The sequence below is a fragment of the Epinephelus moara genome, chromosome 21, assembly GCF_006386435.1.
Source record: "Epinephelus moara isolate mb chromosome 21, YSFRI_EMoa_1.0, whole genome shotgun sequence".
Classification (NCBI taxonomy): domain Eukaryota; kingdom Metazoa; phylum Chordata; class Actinopteri; order Perciformes; family Serranidae; genus Epinephelus; species Epinephelus moara.
Genome location: NC_065526.1, coordinates 26,880,045 through 26,901,828, shown reverse-complemented (window position 1 = coordinate 26,901,828; position 21,784 = coordinate 26,880,045). Strand labels below are relative to the sequence as shown.

Sequence of the window (21,784 nt, the reverse complement as noted above, 5' to 3'; positions counted from 1 at the left end):
TTGTGTAAGAGTATAGTGGTGTATGTATGAGAGTATGATTGTGCATGTAAGAGGGTATAGTAGTGTTTGTGTAAGAGTATAGTGGTGTATGTATGAGAGTATGATTGTGCATGTAAGAGGGTATAGTAGTGTTTGTGTAAGAGTATAGTGGTGTATGTATGAGACTATGATGTTACATGTGAAACCAAGTATGAATTATGTCTCAAAGGGCCTCTCATATGACAGGCTATGCTTTTAAATTGCATGCTTTGTATAGATGGAAAGGGATCTCGGTATTGGAAAAAGATTGTCTTTATTTTGTCCTCCGCAGGATAACAAAGACAACCACCAGGTACTGACATGTACACACAGTAGACTGTTGTATTGGTTTGCTGATATTTTATAGCAGTATTGGCTGTTGGTTTGATATTGAATGTCAGCTATCAGCTATAGTGGAGGTGTCTTTGTGATCCCAGCTACAAAAAAAGAAAACTTAAAGTCTCCCTCAATTGAAAATGTGTTTTGCTTGTTGTTATGTCACTTGTATGTTTGATCGTGACGTTGCGGAGTGATGTATGTGCAGAGTTTGAGAGACACACCAAGTTGACCGCTGGTCAAAACTGGGCTGTTGATGAGCGTCTGTTGCTTTAGTCAGTATGATGTGTCCCCCACCACTGGCCCTCCTTGGCCTCAGTTGGCTTTTTTGGCCAATTCAGCATGTTAAATTGGTGACAGCGGAGCCCATCGGTGAATAAAATCATTCTAAATGGCAGTTCAGCTCAGCGAACGAGAAGAGAAATAGAAGTGAGGGAAGTAAACAAAGAGCTAAGTCAAGAGGGAGTAAGCTCAAAACAAATTTGTGACAGAAGTAAAGCCATTGTCTTTAGCCATTGAGCTCTTTAGCAGAAACATTTTGTGATGGTTTGTGTTATTGTTTACAGGCACACGGTAAATATGCTTTGTTCTTTCAACACTGGATTGTGTTGTTAATCTGCTAACTGGCTAAGTAGCCTTAAGACTGTCTTCTGGTTTCTCTTTTTGAATGACGACAGACTACTGCTGTCTGCTGGTGTGGAGAGTTATTTCCTGTCACGCAGGCACAGAACATACTTGCTGGTTGGCCGTGGGCTGTAGTCTTTGTGGTGTGTTCATGTGCAACTTTTTGGTCAAGGTCTAGCAACATGAGGCAATGCAACAGGGGGCATTTGTTGCTGCTAGTTCTCTGAAGTTGGTTTGGTGTTTCTGGGCCTTAAGACTCATGTCTTTAGAGCAAGATCTCGTGACATCACAATTAGTCTGGAAGCCAGTCGTGTTTAATACACAACTTACACAAGTCCAGTGAGAAAATAGGGCTGAGTAATATATTGACATTATATTGATATTGTGATATGAAACTAGGTATTGTTTGAGATTTTGGATATAGTAATATCTGAATTATTATCTTTTCCTGCTTTTAAAGGCTACATTACAGTAAAGTGATGTTATTTTCTGAAGTTAGCAGACTGTTCTAGCTGTTCTATTATTTGTCTTTACCCACTTAGCCATTATATTCACATTACAGATGATTATTTTTCAAATCTCATTGTGTAAATATTTTGTATAAGCACAACGAGACAACCCTACAATATTTTTGCGATATTGATATCAAGGTATTTGGTAAAAAATATTGTGATTTCTGATTTTTCTCCACGGTGCCAAGCCTAAAGAGGACACTTAAACCTCCACTACGCAAACACTTGAAATTGACTTTTCAGTGCGGTAGGAGACATCGTATGACCAACAGTTAAACTTTTGAAATGAAAAATACTTCCATATTCATAGATTTTGAAATTTAAATGAGGGAAAAGAGGTATATGTAATTTTAAGACTTTGTAATGAGGTGCTTGAACTTTTTTTCGTGGAAAAAACACTTCCAATGCATACTATTATTATATTAAAGAAGTATTTTTTGTGTGTCCTAAAACAGAGAGGGAGTCTAAAAACACGTCATTATTATTTAAAAGGAGTTTTAAGTCTCTACCCAAAAAGAAAGACAGATGTGAGGAACCCTGAACAGTTGTCAGATTTCTAGATTGAATATTGGCCTAATACAGTGTCTGTCAACCACTTAAATACAATAATATCACCATTTGCTTTCACAAGCCTTTATCAGTCACACTCTTGCATACACACAAAAACAAAGTGGCCCACAAGAAATGACTACAAAGTTTCACATAGCAAATTCAATTTTAATTTTTATCTTTTCATGACCAAGAAAATGAACATGTTGTTGCCTGCTATTTATTGATATGCTGATTGTCTTGTTTGCTCTTGATGTCTTGTGTATGTGATTTTTAACTCATAGTGTGTTAAGTTTTTAAAGGGCCACAATGGAAATAAGCTTTAGTGTAATTTCCCACAGAGCCAATCAGACGATGAAGGCCTCAAAGGTGAATCTGCGGAAGCCAAAGAGGGAGAAGAGGTGCCCCCACCAGAAAGCAAAACAGTGAGTCGCTCGAACTGTTTTTATTACTGATCCTAGTTTTATTGTTTGTGTTAAGCTCAGAAACTTTATTAGGACACACAGTGATTGATACAGAGAATGACTGACCTATAGTACGTATGTATTTGCGAATTAGAGACTTTTTAAAATATCTTAGTGTGTGTGGTATGAGCCCATGTTTGCTGCTACGTGCAGGTGAAAACAAACAAAGGGTATTTGTTGCAGGTATCGTGCCAGGATCTAAATGTTCTAGTTCCTGCTTCCTTCTTATCAGTTCTTTCATGCTATGCAAATTACATGTGGCTCCTCCAGGCTATTGTCAGCGTGAGGTTTACAGAAGCTTGTGTGTTTTTTACAAGGCTATGTTACCTTTTAACATACAGTCGTAACTTAAGTAACTTTCAGGTTGTTAAATTGGTCTCTGACGGTGTTATATATTCTTTATCACTTTGTTTGATCTCTTCTTTGAAGCTGTATGATGTTTGAAACCCAAGACTGTTTTCATGGCTTCATTATTGAGGATTTTTCTGTATTACATGATACACATTTCTCCACAGGACTAATATATTTGGTATCTAAAGAAACTTAGGTTTCCGCTAGATTGTAAAATAATTTTGTACTGCCAGGAGCGGATGACAGTGAGATTAGACTGCAACTATTTTTTGATATACATTAAACAAAACGTATTGTTCCTTGTGTATTTGAGGGAAGAAACAGACACATGACATATTTCTATAGTGATGGCTCTTTGAACTGTTGCAGACATTAAGTACAGATGCAGTTTATCCATTTAAATATAGGTCACCAACGGCTGTGATGAAATGTAGTTCTTCCAGTTATGCTTCTCACGTCACCTGACACTGTCACACTGCCATTTTTTTTTTACAGACCAAAGTGAAAAAACACAAACGCCACAATCCATTCATGCCACGCAGTGGACCCAAGGTATTTGCTTCATTTTGCAATTCATGTACCGCCAATACAGTCACGACGATATATTTTATCTTCCATGCACCCACTTCAATCTGTTGTATAGACCATACTTAATTCATTCCCTCCTCAAATTATTTGACAAAGGCTGCACAAGGTTACAAATTTAAAAGATATTTTAAAGCAGGAGGGAGGTTTACATGTAACCTTGTGTTACGCAGCTTCAGGCTCCGTCTGATGATGAAGGGCTGAAAGACGAAGATGAAGATGAAGAGGAAAAGAAGGATGAGGAGGGCAAAGACAAAACAGCGGTATTTTAACTAATTTCTTTACTTAATTGGAACATTGTAGAATTTGACCTGTATCAGAGTAACACCACATTCCTGCTTTTTCTTTTTAGACCAAAGTCAAGAAGCCAAAGAGACACAATCCTTTCATGCCTCGGGTCAAGGTAACACTCAAACATGTGACATGTACAAACTTGTTTCTTTCCGCGTTGACAACACTGCCAAAATGTCTGGTAACACACCACCTTATTACAATAACCTCATGACTAATGCTGGTATAATTGAACTTTGGGCTCATTGAGAAGTTCACATTGCTGCGGATAACACTGGAGTCACATCTTACACATCCTTACATCCCTAATAAGGATTATCAGATGTTGTTTTCAAAACAGTGGATCTGTATCTCTATGGAGACAATGAATTTCTGCATGTCACTGAACCGGAGAAACTTTAAATAGACTGATCCAGGGCCAGGCCTACGTCATACATGTCACTTTCATGATGAGCAATAAACCCCATCCACCTATTTAAGGCATTTAGTGGAGGCTGTTCTTCCCTAATTAAATTTAACAGTTAATTACATTTTACAAAATGAAGCCTTAAGGAATATTGAAGTCACCTAACGTCACCTTTGTTTGAATGACACAAAGCCAAAGCAAGAAACCAGTTATTTCACATATTTCATGTCTGAACTTTGGGCTACAGACTGTTGCGTTATGTAGTAGCTCTAGGTCACTAGTAGCACCACCATCATACCATGTATCACAGGGATAGGACTGGCACAGATTGTACTTGGAATTAAATTTCTCAGAGGCAGAACAGCTCTGAAGGGAGAAATATCTAAATGTCTAAACCTAGAAGGGTGTTGTTTATCACACTGAAAAGGCGTTAAAAAGGGTGACATAGGAAAGAAAATGCTATTTAACTTAAAGATGAGTGACGGAAACATAAAGTAGCTTTTAAGGTTTTGTTCCAGAACAGCTTCAGTGCTCCTTTTTCTACATTATGAAATGATAAGAGATGTTGTGATTGTAAAGGTTAATTTTCATGCTCATCAAATCATTTCCAGAATCACAGAAACATCTGCATCTACTGTGTTTCTTCACTCATTTATTTATAGTTTTGATAGTCTGTCACCTGTCTGTATCTCCCTTGGTGCTTGCTCACTGAAAATAAGCAGCCTTGCCCTGTTATTTTAGCACATTCATTAAGTTAGCATTGATAAAATTCTTAGCGTGTTATGAGCAAACCACAGAGGTAGTTACCTAGCTGCTGATTTGAATACCAAAATAACCAGTTCCTTTTTTTTCTTTGTAACTAATTTTGAATTTGTTAAAATAACATAACGTCTACCTCCAGAACAGCTCTGCCTCTGAGAAACTGTTTTGTATCTTTTTTTTCTGCATGGAAACCAAAATGAGCCCAAAAGCAAAAGTTTTTATTTGATATTATAAACGATTTAACCATGTGTTTGTTTGGGTGTGTGTTTGTGTTCATTGGTTTCAGGGCAAAGTCATACAGAAGAGAGCACAGGACGGAGCCGCAGAGGTAGAGAACCAAACTGTATCAGACTAATAGTATTTGATCTGTCTTCTCTTTCTTTCCTCTTAAGCTTTATATTGAAAGCAACTTGTAACCTTTACCCACCCTGTCTATGTCAGTATATTTGCCCATCAGACTGACAAGTTGCAGTCTTACTTATTGTGGTTCAGGATTACAAAAGTGTCTTTCAGTCACATGACCCATCCCTCAAAACAACCCCTTTCTTATGTCTATCTCCAGGGTGTCCGCACAGCTCCCAGCAGAGACTATTATAGTCGACATGTTTTTTTCCCCCTCCACTGTCAACATGAAACCCACCCCCCCACACCATTACACAGTGTTTGTGCATGTTGTTAGCATGGAAGATGAGATGAGGTTACAATGTGCCCGAACTTGTTTCTCTGCTCTGCTTCCTTTTTCGACGTGTCCATGGAAGATTTCAGTCTATTTTACTTCTGCAAAAACTGCACAGTCAGAATCCCTTTTACCATCACTTCCTCCTCTTTGTCAGAGCAGATACAGTGAATTAAGTGAAACTGAGGTTATGTGATGTTATAAGTTACTTTAAATTCTTGCTGTTGGTTTTCTTACTCAGTCTTTTTGCCCCATTGACGTACACTTCACCTCACTGTAAACCCAGACTTTGTCTTTTTTTGTCTTATTGGTAATTCTCATTTTGTTGGTTTATCATGATAAAATGAACATAAAACAAAATTTAATTAAAAAAATAAAACTTTAAAAAGTTTATCAAATTAAATAAGGATAAAAATTAATAGATAAGCTTTTAAACTAAGATATTGGATCAAGATATACACACAGAGACAATGGGGAACTAATGGTTACACTGCATTGTGTTTCTAATACTTACTTAAACAAAGTCAGGTCTAATGTTTGAGACGCACACTGCTATATAAATTTTAAGAAGTATTATGTGTGTTGTCCCAGAATGAAGGTGGAAATAGAACCTTGTTTGACCAGCTGGAAGACTTCCGTATTGACCCAGCACAGCCTGAAGGAAGACAGGTTGGTTTCATAATCTGATGCCTCATTATTAACTGTTTGGATTGCAACGATAAACATGTAGACCCACACTTATCCTATGGTGTCTTTCAGGATGTGGACCTTATGGAGTGGTGGAACACAGTGGAGTGTGAGTCACAAATTAAATGTTTTTTCCTTATTTTATTTGAATTTTTAGTTTATTCTCGAATCATTAACTCTGCATGACCAAAAGTATGTGGACACCCGTGATTACATAGTTTAGTGTGCAGTTTTACATTGTTTGGGCCCCTAAATTCCAATTAAAGAAAATCTTAATGCTGCAGCATACAATTATATTTTAGACGGTGTTCTTCCAACTTTGTGGCTCCAATTTGGAGACCATCATTTCTGTTACAACATGACAGTGCCCTTGTGCACAAAACTGGATCAATTAATAAATGGTTTAATGGATTTAGTGCGAAAGAACTTGACTGGTCTGCACATAGCCCTGACCTTCATCTAGCACCTTTGAGAGAATTGAGAGAATAATATGTTGTGGATGTTTTGGTATCTAAATACTTTTGGCTTTGTAATGTTTGTGACTTCAAGAAAGAGCTTAATATCATTTTTTTTAACTTGCATTTCCTCAGCTTGGGAGGACACGCCTCAAGATGATGACATGACAGAAAAAGAAGAGGCCAAGTAAGGGCATACTCAAATAAGTGTTAATATAATATTTCACTGCATTTTGTCTTTGGTCTCTTAAAAGGGTCTGTTCACCTTATGTTTCTCTTATTTCTGGTGGTATTTAGCCATGCAGAAAGCTTCAGTGTCATGTGCCAAAGATTTGAGATATCCACATCTATGTCCTCCATGACCCCAGTGTGATGGAGAATACAAATTCATTTGCGCTGCTCAAAACACTGACAAATCGACTTTCAAAAACTCACACAGAAACAATGGGCCTCATTCACTAATATCTGCGCAGAAATGTTCTTACTCTCCGCAAAAAATAAGTACTTGCGCAAAATCACCGTCGGATTCATGACACGTGCGTACCGGCCAATTTTGTTCTCACCACCGTGCGTATGTTAGTAAATCAGAACCATTCTAAATTGACAGGCGCGTGTCCGCGATCTGCGATCAGCATACTACCACACCCCCATTTCTCCATATAAGGAAACCGCTTGCCTAGAGTTGATTCATGAATGAAGGAAGCGGTTACGCGAGGAGAGAAGTAGTAAATTTCACAGTTTGTTAGAAGCGATGGCACCGGGTCTTACAGGAATGCCATGGGTCATTGTAAGATGGTGGAGGACACAGCATGCCAGGATGATCTTGCACACCTTCTCAGGGGTATAAAGTAGTTTGCCACCGGCCGTATCTGATCCAAACACATCCAACGGCCCTTAAGCACGCCAAAAGTGCGCTCTACGGCGCGTGTGTGGGCATGTATGTTATTATAGCGCACCTCTTGAGGGATTTCAGGGTTTGCGTATGGTGTCATCAGCCATGTTTTAAGGCCATATGCCCGGTCACCCAAACAATATAACATTTTAACATTAACAGAATAGAGACTTACTGAAAATACTAACTTAAAACAATTGAAATAAAAGACTAGAACAAAAGATGCTCACCAACAAGCCATCCACTTCTCACAGCCCCTGCCTCCAAACACATTCCCACTGTACTGTTTTGCAAAATAAATGAGTCGTGGGTGCCTCCTGGCCAGCGGGCCACAGCCTTAAGGATATGGCAGTCGGCATTACAGATCATCTGCACGCTGATGGAGTGATAGTTTTTCTGTTCATGTTATTGTTAATATTTTAATTGTCACAATGATGAGGGTGAACGTGTGTCAGTTTCATGGTAATTTAATCCATTTGGCCAATATATTAGTAAATTAATTATTTTAAAAAATGTAATTAAATCTCTTTTTCATGAATGTGGTTTTATAGACTCTGCATGTACTTAAAAGGTATGTTTGCATTTTCTAAGTCAGTTCGGCTTTCCTCATTTGTGCGTACGCATGGTCTGAGGCAGTTCTGAATTTGTTCGCAGAGTAAGAACAAATTCGGGTAAGAAAATATTGATGAATCCCGGATTTGTCCCGAACAAATATAGTTTACACTTAAATTAGATTTTTAGGTGGGTCATTTTAGGTAGCTAAAATACATTTTTTAGCTTGTTTAGCTTCTGTGCCCATACATTTGGTTTATCAAAAGAAAAACAGTATATCAAATAAGGTCATAATTTTTAACTTTATATCTCTAAACGTTACAGTGACAGCTGAAAATAACAGAACGTAACAAGTTAGCCGAGTTTTACATATCCGCACAACTGAGATCAGTTACCAGTTGTCGCCTCAGACGTGATTGTTGTTGTTAGTGTAATGTCACAGTGATTCGGTCCATTGGAGAGGAAGATTAATATCACAAAACTTGAGCAAACCCACCGCCATCTGCATGGCTACAAACACTTGTGGTAAGTCAGTGACCCAGCTCTTTGTAATCACTCTTAACTTGCTCTTCTCAGGGCGTTTGCTGTGACGGCAGAGAAGGTGCAGAAGGGCATCCGAGTCTTCAACAAACTGTTCTCAGAGCGTGCGGAGAGCCTCTGGCAGCACGTCATCGACCTCAACGGCATCGCAGATGGTCTGGACAAGTTCAGCAAGAACACAAAGATTGCTCAAATCACCGGTGGCTCCACCAGCGCCATTGGGGGCGTGGCCACCATCGCTGGCCTTGCTCTGGCCCCAGTCACCATGGGAACCTCCTTGATTGTGACGGCAGTTGGACTGGGTGTCGCCACTGCAGGCGGTCTGACATCAGCAGGTGCCGGTATCTCCAACCAGGTCAACAACTCCATGGACCGCAAGAAGGTGGAGAAGATTGTGCAGGATTATCAGGAAAAGATCCTCGACCTCAACAAGTGCCTGAAATTCATCAAGCAAGGTATCGAGAACCTGAAGCGGTTCGACCTGATCAAGATGAAAAATCATGCCTACAACCGCGACTTCCCTGTGCTCAGTAGTAGTTTCTATGAGGACGGCGCCATGGCAGGAAAAGCGATCCTCATCAACGCTAATGAGATCATGCGTGTGGTGCAGATCGCCAACGTGGCAGGCAGCACAGCAGCCAGAGCGGTCCAGATTGCCAGTATGGCTACTGGTGTGCTCACCGGACTCTTTGTAGGTATGGACATCTACTTTGTGGCCAAAGACTCCAAAGAACTCAAGAAAGGGGCCAAGTCAGAGTTTGCGGCCAAAATCAGGGAGGTGGCTACGCAGCTTCACGACGGTCTGGTGGAGCTCAACGGGATACGAGAAGAGCTGCAGGCCACTTCTCCAGAAAATGACGCAGACAATGATACACCTGCTCCAGACAGTGAAAAGAAAGAGAAAGAGAAAGAGTACAAATATGACAGTTCAAGTGAAGATGAAATCGACCGCATTAAAAAGGCCATTAAACAGGACTATGAGAACCGAGAGTATGTCTGACAAAAACTAAGAACAGTGCTTTGACATAACGCTTTTAGAGCACGGTCAGTTTCCTGTTCTCCTACAAAATGTTCAAGTGATTTTGAAAGTATGTGCTTAAATCTCCAGCATACTGCTGCATTGTTAGCATCTATGAGGTGGTTGGTGCCAGTTTCTTAAAATGCAAAACTACTCTCAGGCCTATTTTAAACGCCAACAGAGGAAACTCCACTCTTGATGAAATACACTAGTTTCTGAAACTTGTGGACTTTTATGTTAGGGACCTGACCGCTTGCATGGAGCTGAGGCTTCGTGCTAGATAAAGTATCATATCTGCTTTTCTGGTTGCTGTGCCAACATGTGAAACTGCCATGTGGTCCTTAAGAAAATGGGCTCAAAGGTTTAAAATCATGTATTTGGATTGTAGATAAGTAAACAAGTACAAAGTATTTTGTCAACTTTATAATTTAGACTTTAAAGTGTTGCTTAGAGTTTCAAAGTACATCAGTTAATATAGAAATACTTTTACTGATCAGGAGATTGTGTAGACTCTTAGGGACAAGTGCCTTTATTATTTATAATGCCTTAGAAATGCATATGATGCAATGTAGCATTAGTCTGTGTACTCTTGTTGTTTTTCTGGTGTCAGGGCTGCAACTAAATCATTTCCCTCTTATCCTCTGCTTGAGGTTTTGGATCTGATGTGGGACGTTTTAAAGTCTTGATATTGGTCTCATTTTGAAGTAGTGATGAGCTTTGTTTTCTAGCTACTATATAGTAAAAACTACTGATTGACTAAACTTGTTGCTTCATTAAAACGTAAAGGTTCTGTATGCTACATGCAGAGGATTACTATAGCTGCAGACAAATATTTGCTATGTAAAGATATAGTGGAGCAATGGCATCCTGAGCAGAGAATGAAGTCACGCTGCCTCAGGGTGTGTTGTAATTAGAGCTTCTCTATGGTTTGTTGTGGTAAGCTGGTCCGACCACGCATGCATGTTCGTGCATGTGTGTGTTCCACGGGCTAACTCATTGCCACCACTTTGCTCTGTGCTTATACAGTACAACAGTTTTTGCTGATATTTGGATGGTGTTGTTGCAGAGGTGAAGCGTCCACCCTCTGGTTCCCCCCTGGTAAACACCATTAGCTCTGTCAGCACTGTTGCTGTTGTTAAGTGCAGTTTACAGAGCTAGCACCATTAGCTGCTAGCCGCCGGCTCAGTTGAGAACCATGTCCAGACAACTCATACGACAACGTTAAGGAATGTCTTGGCTAATTAAGACTGTGGTGATGTGTAAATGAATCAAGTTTAGTAACTGGTTTTCACTCAGTTATAGTAGGTGTTTTAATGGCTTCCAGGTGTAAAATAATCCTTTACTAAACAGCTGGAATGACAGAGGTCTGTAAAAACCAGTCATGATTGTGTACGTCTGTCCTGAAAGAATCTTCTGCCATTTCCTTTTAATGTGGCATTAATATTTAAAGACTTCTATTCCAAAGTCAGGGTCTGATATGCGGTTTGTACTGGAGGCTCTAATGATGTCAGCTCTGTGGTCTGTTTAATGAACTTAATATTTATTTTTCTGGGTGGAGTTGTTCATTCGATACTACCTTTTTATGTGCAATATATTGTAGACCTATGTGTAATTAATGTGAAATTGATAAATAAAGGCCAGAGAAACATATTCTGTCAGTCTGTTGCTTTGTAAAGTTTATATGCAAGCAAGCAAGCACTTAATTTCCTTCTTCCCACTGCTGTGCACTTACTGAGATCTTAGGTGTTTACTGTTTGCTTTTAATTTCCATGAAGTTTGCTTGCTGCATATGTCTCTGCATTTCTGTCACCTTTTACACTTGTGACATAATTAAGACATGATATACTACTTTGACCTTGTGTAAGCACAGTTATGTGACTGGGATTAAATTCAGGCTTCCACACAGAGCGATAATTTCAGGTAGGCAGAGGCTCCATGTGCTCTTTTGTGAATAGATGTAGCATAATCATATCTGATCGGTATAACCCTGCACTGTGCTGTTCAGGGTTTGGAGCACCCCCGGTTACACTTTTAACCACTCCTAACAATGTACAAACCACACCTAGGAAAACATCACTGCGGCAGGCCGAGACGATAAGCCATAGGAGGTCCGAACAAGATTTTCTGCAGATGTTAAGTTGCTCTTTAAACTGAACTGAATTTACCAATGACTTTTTGCACACCAGAGTCCTATTAATAAGTGATTGATGAATAAAAAGTAACCTTGTAAGAATGATAATAATAATAATACTTTAAGACTGTTATGCTGCAAACTTTCTGTAACATCGTTTAAATTTTTTCCCTCATCAGTCTAAACTTAATAGCCAGTGACAAAGAAAAATTGTATTTGAGATGTTTGCACATTTAATAAAAAGAAAAAATTGAAATATTACATTGATGTAAGTATTCAGACTCTATGACACTTAAATGTTAGCTGAGCTGCCTCCGATTTCTCCTCAAATGTAAGATGTCTCTACACTGGTCACTTCAATTGATTGGACATGATTTAAATCACTTCTTAAAACCCATTTTTATAGACTTGATTTTATGTCATCTTTTTATTCATCTCTTTATTGCTTCTTGATTCTCATAATTATAATAACTGTTATTATCTTTTTTTATTATTGCTTTTATTCTTTTTATTGTCTACATTTATTGAGATGTTTTTACTGTTTTCATCTACATTTTTCATTAGCTACCATCTGTCTTCTGATATTTTTTGGGGGGTCTTATCTCTGGTCTTATTGTACCTACATTTTGTCTCACCTTAGTTATTATTATTATGATTATTATTATTATTATTGTCTGTCTACATAAAGTCCATGGCTAACTATGCATATCAGAGCAAAATCCAAACCATGAGGTCTGAAAACTCTCAGTGCACTCACTGTATATTTATTAAGATATTTAGAGCGATAATAATTCCAGAAAATATAATTGAACAGTTAAATTAACTTAATTAATTGTGAAAAATAAAATAAAACATTGTGAAATCATAACAATGAGTTTGGCAATATTTTTAGTGTTGGTGCGTCTGCCAAAATAATTACCACACTGTTTTGTATTCTTGGAGCAGCTCCCATCCCGTTTTGGTTTTTCCCTTACATGTTGTTGACGGCTATGAAACTCATGAGTCAGAGTCACGCCGGCTGGGAAACGCGTTTCTTTCACTCCCACAGCCACAAGTAGACCTTAAACTGGCCACGCCCAGCTCCCCAGGTGAGTAGACAGCCATCACAAAGACACCAGGCAGACAATCGTTTCAGATCCACCACACTCTTCGACTGCAAAAAAAATCAGGTGAGCTGTTGGACTTTTCATGCAGCCCCTCATCTTTGGAAACATCAGCAGATGGAGATTTTGTGACTGAGATCTTTTATGTGGCAGGAAGCCGCCTTACTGTGCAACAGCTGGTTTCAGTGAGAAGACTAGTGGCACAGAAGCTCTCAGGGCGTGTTAAGGTTTGTTTAAGATGCTTTGTTCGACTTGTAAGCGGTGTTGCCTTTGGGTGGTGTCGGAAATACTACTATTGCTTAATGTGCCGGTGGGTGCTGTTAAGAAACATGGTGGCAGGAGATGGTCCAGTAAAGTGTATGAGTAGATGACATGTAAAGGTGGAGGAGAAGGAAGCTACATCAGCAAGTAATGCTGACAGTGGTGTGCATATTATTGTTGTTTTGTACATAGGATAAATAGTAGGAATAGTAGGCTACTGCTTGCTTATATTTTGCATTTATGCATATCTTTTCATTTTATTGTGTTTTGCTGGTGTAGTTTAACATATTTTCGGATGAAACAAGATGCTGATACTAGGACTGGTTATTCAAAATGCATTAATATCAGAGCCAATATGATACCCTTTTTTTATTTATTTATTTTTATTAATTTATTTTTTGTTTGTTTGTTTGTTTGTTACTGAAACTATTATGATACCTTTTTCAGTCTGGCTTTGATAAGAATTTAAATATTTTAATTTATTCTTCTGTTTTCATTTCATAAAGTAGGCCCAAACTGTGAATCATTTTTATGTTTTCGTGACAAAAACTGCATTAAAGAACTTAATATAAGCAGAATTAGTATCTAAAATATAACATTTAAATAAGATGCTCGATATGTATGTATATATAGAAAAATATAATAATAATAATAATAATAATAATAATAAATCAGTCCTGCATAGTTAGATAAAATAAATAAAAAATGTTTAAATAAAAATCTAGAATAAAGGGAGATGTCCAATAACAATTATACTGCATCAATGAATGTGCAAAGTCAAGTGTATTGTTAAAAAATAAATAAGTATTAAAGTAATTATAATAAAATCTGTTTATTTTTCCTTGATGACACAAACTTGGGCTTTACCAATTTTCAGTAAGGAAGTAACACATGTACTTAAGTGCAGTAATCAAACCTATTCTTAAATAATAATAATAATAATAATAATAATAATAATAATGTTTTTGTGGAAATATGTGAGAAACATGGTAAATGTGAAGCATTATAAATATGGAGCTTACATTTGAAAGAAGCATTTTTTTGAAATATAAACTATTGTCATGCAAAGGAAACCAACACTACTTATAGTGTAAGAGCTATAAGAGAAAAACCAAAGCTCTTGGGTCGGATGTGACTGAGTAGTTGAGATTTCGGAGCTGTCTGAGGAGTTCTTGAACGCCTCATGCGTGCAGATGTTGTGCGGGTGTGGTGAAGTTTTAAAAACTCCTGGGAATATTGTGACAGTGAAGGAGCCGTCACTGCGCTCTGCTCTGCTAAAATTAGTTAAAAACTGCATGTGAGTTATCTCTGAACTGTCTTCAGACACTCGGTAGGTGAAACCGCTCAGTCTGACATTAACGTGATTTAGTTTAACTGGTTTTTAACGTTTTAAACTTATAATTTACTGTCCGTTTAAATGACGAGTAAGTTAGCGACAGTTTGCACAGTTGTTAGCTAACGTTAACGTTAGCTAAAAGTTTTCAGCATGTAAGCTAATATAACGTTACAGTAACTCAAAGAGTTCCGTACAGCCAGGCTGCAGTTTTAGGAAACGTGTGTTGTGATGTTGGTACTTCTCTAAAGGGTTCATACAGAAAGTGACCACTGTAACATGTATTTCCTCATGTGTTAGTTCTCATAGTGATTATTTGACTTCTTCTACTCCATTGACAATTGTAATATTATTTTAGGCTATTGTTACGTTAGCTGTAAAAAAGGTTGTCAGATACCTAAACTCTACTCAGGTGTTGTCCCTCTACAGTATTGAGGCACTTATTCTTGAGAATTGCCATTTTGTTCTTCATTATGCTCCTTTACTTTTCATTGTACCCCATCCTACTGCTTATATTTACACTGCAGGTAAAAACATGATGTGCTTATAAATGTAATGGATTGCTATTCAGTGCTGAGCTGCTAAGTACATTACACTCCTGATAATGGAGTACTTCAAATACAGTACTTCTCCAATGACAATTATTCCTCATCAGTTGTAAAATAATGATAACTATGTTAGCTTACATGGAGGTGGGGGGAAAAAAACTAAGAAACTATACTCAAATTATGTACTGCAACAGTTTTATGGTACTTGTGTTTGAGAATTCCCATTTTACTTTTCACTGTACTGCATATTGCTGGTAATATTTACTAAAGGTAAATGTTTTTCAAGCAAAACATGATATTCTTTTGAATGATGGATTTTTATTTAGTACATATCTGCCAGGTCAATTATGCTTCTAATACTGTAGTACTTTTGAGCAAGTTGAATGCGGTACTTGTACTTTTGGTTTGTTGTATTTAGGGCTGTACCTAAAGATTACTTTCTCGTTTCAATTTTTGATCATTTGAAGTTAAAAAAATCTTAAAATANTGCTTCTAATACTGTAGTACTTTTGAGCAAGTTGAATGCGGTACTTGTACTTTTGGTTTGTTGTATTTAGGGCTGTACCTAAAGATTACTTTCTCGTTTCAATTTTTGATCATTTGAAGTTAAAAAAATCTTAAAATAATAATAATAATAGTAAGAGAGACACATAGATCAATATAAATATCAAGCAGTGACATGAGGTGCAAGAGCACTTGCAAGTACAATAAGCAGAATAAGAATGGAATACATGATAAAGAGAAAACGACCATAAGGTTGACTCAAGGCTCACATGCATGTAAGAAACTACATAGACAATACAGTCTCAGGTAAGAGAGGAGAATTAATTAAATCTCAAAGAAGTGAAATGAGACCAGAAATGTTTTCTCAACCATTCTTTCTTGTGTATCTAATTTTCTCCAGGTGCAAGAAGCTTATCAGGTCTCTCATCCACTGAATAAACAAAGGGGGATTCTGTAGTTTCCAATTCTGAAGTATGAGACACCTCATCAGCAACAGCATTACTTAGTTTAGGGGAAGCTTAAATGATAATTGACCTTGTTGGGGGTTAGAGTTTTGCTGATTGATTATTTATTTATTAGTCTTAGCTCAAGTGGTGTTTCTTCTGCCAAATAATCTGAATACGTCTTTCAACCAGTGATGAAGTATATGTATATATAAAAATATGAAAGACAGAAACCAAAAATTTGTTGATCCTGCTAAAAAGTATTGCCCGTATAGCCAATGCTTGATAATTAAGAAGCTTATACCCCCGTGCCATTGAACTTCATTGTAGTCCAAAAACTGCGAACAACAAATACTGGGTTGACATATTTCTTCATTATGATGAATGCAGTCAGTGTAGTTTCTTCCTCTTAGCAGCGTTAACATAACACTGTGAACCTGAGCATGATCAATGGCATCTGTCCAACACCGCTACTTAGATAACACAGTCCTGGAGTTTCAAGTGTAAATTGAACTTTGTTTGCCAAGAACAGTTTAACACAAATGCAGTTCACCCAGTGCAACAGTCTGCAAATTGATCAGTTTTAAATGGGTTTTGACTGACAATACTTGTTAGTTTTGTTTATTCAGACAATTTGTTTGATAATAATTAAAGCTAACATAATGCCAGCGTAATCCTTTTTCCAGCAACTGACCGCATATTTACATGTTTAAACATAGAAGCTTCTCAGTACAAACAGGAACCATTTTGCTTTGTCACAGTAGGGGAATCACAGGTGTTATTAATAACATTAATGATGGCTCATTGCATTTAGGTGCCTCAGTTAGTCAGAATGTACAATGTCAGAGCTTTGGCCCAATTTTTTACTCCAAACTAATTCTGCGCAGGTTTTGGACTGTCTTGAGTTACTGTGCCTCGCAAACGTGTTCACCTCCTTTGCATTACAACCTGTTTTTTCGTTTGGATTTAAGGTAATGGGCCTACACAAAATAGTCAAAGTTGGTGATGGGAAACGAAGAAAAAAACTTGTTTTAGAATTTCTAAAAAATAATTCTGTAATAATGGATTTAATGGTGAAGTTTCTGATATTTTTTAGACCCCCAGCCTTGATCTGTACTTACTCATAACTTTATTGCTGAACTGTTTGGAGATGTCCTTGGTCTTCATGGTGCTACTTGCTTTGTGGTAGCAGTTGTTTAGTAGTGTTGCAGACTTTAGGGCCTTTAAAAAGAGGTGTATATATATCGAGATCATGTGACTCACTAAGATTGCACACAGCTGGATTTTATTTCACTAATTACAAGGCTTTTGAAGGTAATTGGTAGCACCAGAGGTCATTAAGGGGCTTCATAGCAAAGTGGGTGAATATGTATGTACACACAACTTTTCAGTTTTTTATTTTTAGAACATTTAGATTTTTTGTTATTTAAGTTCACCAGTTTTGACTATTTTGCATAGGTCCATTACCCAAAATAACCCAAATAAGAAATCCATTTAAATTACAGGTTGTAATGCAACACAATAGGAAAAATGCCAAGAGGGGTGAATACTTTTGCAAGGCACTGTATATCCCACATTGCAATGCCCTAAGGACATAGAGGAGCTGCTCACAGCTGCAAAACATCACAAGAAATTGTGGATGGGGGTCACAGCGCTTTAGGAAGATCTTGGAAAATGAAAAATAAGCTTTGAATCTTTGTGGAAAAAATACAGTGTTCACAACATATTGAATGGAAAAGATTACCTTGTTGAAAACTTGAAAATACAGTTGTATGATGAAAGAATTGGTACTGCTGACAAAATAGTACCATATCCATTAAATCTTATTTTAACTGAGCTGGATGACACACTCTGGTTAATGTGAGGTGTCCATATTTGTTTGGTTTTCAGCAACTTCAGTATTATCAGGCTCCAAGTCAGACATATCAGAGCTTTCAGAAAAGTCAGAAGTTGATGTGAAACTTATAATACCTAATGAAAAACTGAACCAATGAATAGTACATATACTGTTAGTATGTAGTAAGGAATAGGTACACATAACCTGGCCTAAGTGGAATGCAGGTATTATTTATGTTATTAATAACACCTGTGCCTTTCCTGTTACGGCATGTCACAAGATATGCTGTGAAGTGGAAGAAGTTGGTGAGAGTGTCTGTCTCTTACTTCCATCTGGTCCAGTTGGCTTTCAAAGTGGAAATGCTTTTATCACAGAACAACCCAAACCTGTGACTGGTCCTGTTTACATGTTAGCTCTCTTTTTGTCACTCTTACAGACAGGATGGAGGCGTGTATGATGAAGCCAGAGGTCAAAAAGAAACCAAAGCCGGTGAGAACATTCACATCTAACGTAAAACACTAAAGTGATGCAGTCTGAATGTATAAATAATCTCAACTCACCATACCACTATGAAAATCTCACCTACTGTATCATATTATTCAATACACACTCATTTTCTTCTCTGCTTACAGCCTAAACGGCCTCCAAATCCTGTTGAGGTACTGTGATAATAACTTTTTAAATAGCTGTGTGACTGTGTTAATCGTGTGTATGCTGAAGTGTATGTGCGGTGACATCAGTAGGTTTTGTAAATGTGTCTTCAGGATGGCTTCACACTTAAGTAAAAACTGTCTTCACAGATTAAAAAGAATGACCCAGAGAGACCGGAGAAACCAACTCCTGTGGTGCCTCAGCGACCTAAAGACTCCGTAAGTCCAGATCAATGTTTTTTTCACTGATAAAGATCGGCTGTATTGAGCTACATAGACTAAAGCCCAATCCGATCCTCATGTCAGCTTTCACACAAATGTTCCTACTCGCAAGGCTTTAATACAGTGAGGCAGAGTGCGGCTGTCATCAGCTCTTCAACTCTCCACTGTCTGTCTCTCTACTCTGTGTGTGTGTGTGTGTGTGTGTGTGTATGTGTAAGCCCCTGCTCTTACACACAGCATGAGACCGTTTACTTACGATATTTAAAATTACCAAATGTATGCGCACTCATTTCTTTTCAGCTCAGTGTGAGAGAGTAGCTTGCGTTTTGCTTGTTTGTCATCTAATGTGCATAGTGTGTCACCATAAACACTCAACACACAGGATGCCACTTCAAGTGCAAGAAAAAAGCCCCACAAACAAACAGTTTATACGAGTAATTTGTTAATATAATCCACACAAAAGATGTACAAACAATGAAAGTAAACACTCAGTGGAATACACTTCATTCAGTTAACTCACACAGTTAGAGGCTACACACTGGAGAACACTCTCTGACAGGGATAGAGAAAGAAAGGAGAGGTTTGTTATTTTATGCTATACTAACAATCCAAATAAAACCCCCAAATATTACAGAACAGCTGCGATAAAGGCAGTTTTATTTTTTCTTAATGCATTGCAGAGCTATTCGGCTGTCTTTTAACTTTAATGCACTTGAAGTGTGCAGTGTGCAGCTGTATTATCCAGGACAATAGAAGTATCAGATCAAGCCTTGTATCAGCTGATACACAATATTAAATGACTCAGATCAAGATAAAGGGCAAAAACCTTGATAGGGACATTGCTACAGTATATAATTCCCGGAAGACACTACAAACCGGTGATGTTTCTCTTTAGGCCAGTTATAATGTAATTGTTTTGTGTATCCCAGAGTTTTCCATCTACTGAGCACATGTGGTGGGCAAACATTCCTGATCATCTGGTAACATTTAAGTGAATTTACGTGGTCTGGATTCTAGAGGATTTTTTATGGATTTTTCCACTCTGCGAGGAGGAAAACTGTGGGTTAATCCATCCATCATATCATTTTGATAACGCAAAATCGTTACTTTTCAAGATATTAAATATTGATTATTAACAATACCAGAACTGATATAAGCCTCATAAACTATTTGAAAGAAATAGAAAATATCTGAATTTTTAATATGTATTAACAGTGTTTTATCATACAACTTTGAAATATCTTTTACAAAAGTCACAAAATAAATTGAAGAGGAAATGAGGGGAATGGCCCACTTTTTATGCCTCTGTGTCTGTCACAGACGTTGCAGGAGACATTATGTTTTCAGGTTGTCTGTCCGATACTTGTGAATACAATATCTCAAAAGCACCTAGATGGAATTTCTTCAAATTTGGGAGAAACGTCCACTTGGACTCAAGGATGAACTGATTAGATTTAGGGGTCAAAGGTCAAGGTCACTGTGACATCATAATGTTCTGAAAAAACACTTTTCTGGCCATTATTCAACGTCATATCTCAGGAACAGAAGGGGAGACATTTGGTCAGATACTGAATTGGTGACACTAATCTTGGGTCCCCATTTCAAGTTTGGCTTGTATAGATCTGTGCTGCTGGGTTAAGGATGTGTGTGAAGCATCCATGTTTTAAAAAAAAAAAAAAAAAAAGTAGCTTCTGACAGACATGGATGTAAACTGAAACTGCAACTTGACTGGTTCACAGAGGCACACATCTGTGAGAGAGTAATTTTAGTTTTAAACAGATTTGTGTTTTTTGTGCAGGAACTGATTCAGACACAATACCGGATGAAAAGAGCAGCAGCAACAAACAATGAGGTATTAACTATATTTTTTTTCCTTTTTTTTTTGGAGGGGGGGGGGGGGTCGANGGTGTGGTGGGGGGGGGGGGGGGGGTCGATAGGTGAAAAAAAGATAAATTTCTGCAGCATCTCAACACACAAAGAGCTGGGTGAAGGTGAATATCGTATAGATCAGTGGTTGTGGTGGTCATGAAATACACTCTCTGTCAGTCACATCACTGGTCTCATAGCTCTGAAAAAGCTGTGCCACCATTACACAAGATAACAAGCTCTGCAAACGGAAAGCTTTACCTCAGGAAATATCTTGATGGTTCAGAGCGTCACAACATGAACATACATCACCATAATCTGCACGCAAGGGAGATGGAGTCTGATAATAATAATTCTAACATATCTCACCTCCTATATTGTCACATAGTTTTGTTACAGAACAGTGTTTGCACTGCAACATGTGTCAGGGATGAAATATGAGACACTTCATAAAAAAGTAGAATATCAAGTTATAACTGACTAGCCTGATGTGTACAGGTTTTTATGGTTATACTGTAGCAATCTGGTGTTGTTTTCAGGTGATTTAATAAAGGAGAAGAGTGAATGATTGTGTGTAACAGCCGTGCGCTAGCCAGGGCACCCATACCCTCAAACACTGGTCCCCAGTTTTAATCACCATATTTGTATGAATTATTTGACTCATAAAATCTCTTTGTTTTGGTGAGCGTCATATAGAATGCTGATACAGTGGGCTAGTTTATCAGGCACCTGTGTTAAACGTGCTGCAAACGTGCTGCAACAAGGGATTTATGCTGAGAATATAAATAATTTATTTCAGTTAAGCACTATCCAACCAAAATCAGCACAGAAAATAATGTTTAATGTGGTTAAAGTAAGTAAATCAGTCTGCACTGATCTGTGTGGGTGATTAAGTATCTGCTTACAGAAGTTTCTCCTTCAGTTTATGAAGCCCCTGAAGAATTTGAAGGCAGCAGGACTGATATGTTAATAAATCTGCAGCCTCTGAAAAGCGCTGTGCCAGAGCACAGTGCTGTTATGCACAATCATTTACAGTCCACCTTCATTAAATTGCTTTAAAATGATACCAGGCTGCTACAGTATAACCATCAGACTGGTCAGTTATACCTCGGTTTTCCTCTTTTTTATGAAGGAGAAGTCTGGTTACCAGGGCTCATCACAGCCTCTT

The 21,784-nt window shown here is 37.8% G+C and overlaps 2 protein-coding genes across 7 annotated transcripts in view; both read left to right on the top strand.

The window, feature by feature from the left end:
* The window catches only part of LOC126382973 (neurofilament heavy polypeptide-like), a 24,752-nt gene extending 13,386 nt beyond the window's left edge, over positions 1–11,366 (top strand). For 5 of the 6 annotated variants that reach the window (XM_050033288.1, XM_050033289.1, XM_050033287.1 and 2 more), the window contains 10 exons: positions 311–331; positions 2,381–2,464; positions 3,350–3,406; positions 3,613–3,702; positions 3,792–3,842; positions 5,185–5,226; positions 6,166–6,243; positions 6,334–6,370; positions 6,852–6,903; positions 8,737–11,366. In XM_050033288.1, coding sequence (XP_049889245.1) covers positions 311–331; positions 2,381–2,464; positions 3,350–3,406; positions 3,613–3,702; positions 3,792–3,842; positions 5,185–5,226; positions 6,166–6,243; positions 6,334–6,370; positions 6,852–6,903; positions 8,737–9,700 — 1,476 coding nt within the window. In that variant the 3' untranslated portion in view covers positions 9,701–11,366. The remainder of the gene's footprint in view (positions 1–310; positions 332–2,380; positions 2,465–3,349; positions 3,407–3,612; positions 3,703–3,791; positions 3,843–5,184; positions 5,227–6,165; positions 6,244–6,333; positions 6,371–6,851; positions 6,904–8,736) is intronic. The other variant, XM_050033285.1, reaches the window with a different exon arrangement.
* Positions 11,367–12,963: 1,597 nt separating this feature from the next.
* Positions 12,964–21,784, top strand: part of LOC126382671 (uncharacterized) — a 33,453-nt gene continuing 24,632 nt past the window's right edge. Inside the window, exons 1-5 of the mRNA XM_050032677.1 lie at positions 12,964–13,018; positions 18,315–18,367; positions 18,511–18,537; positions 18,679–18,747; positions 20,549–20,602. Coding sequence (XP_049888634.1) covers positions 18,320–18,367; positions 18,511–18,537; positions 18,679–18,747; positions 20,549–20,602 — 198 coding nt within the window. The 5' untranslated portion in view covers positions 12,964–13,018; positions 18,315–18,319. The remainder of the gene's footprint in view (positions 13,019–18,314; positions 18,368–18,510; positions 18,538–18,678; positions 18,748–20,548; positions 20,603–21,784) is intronic.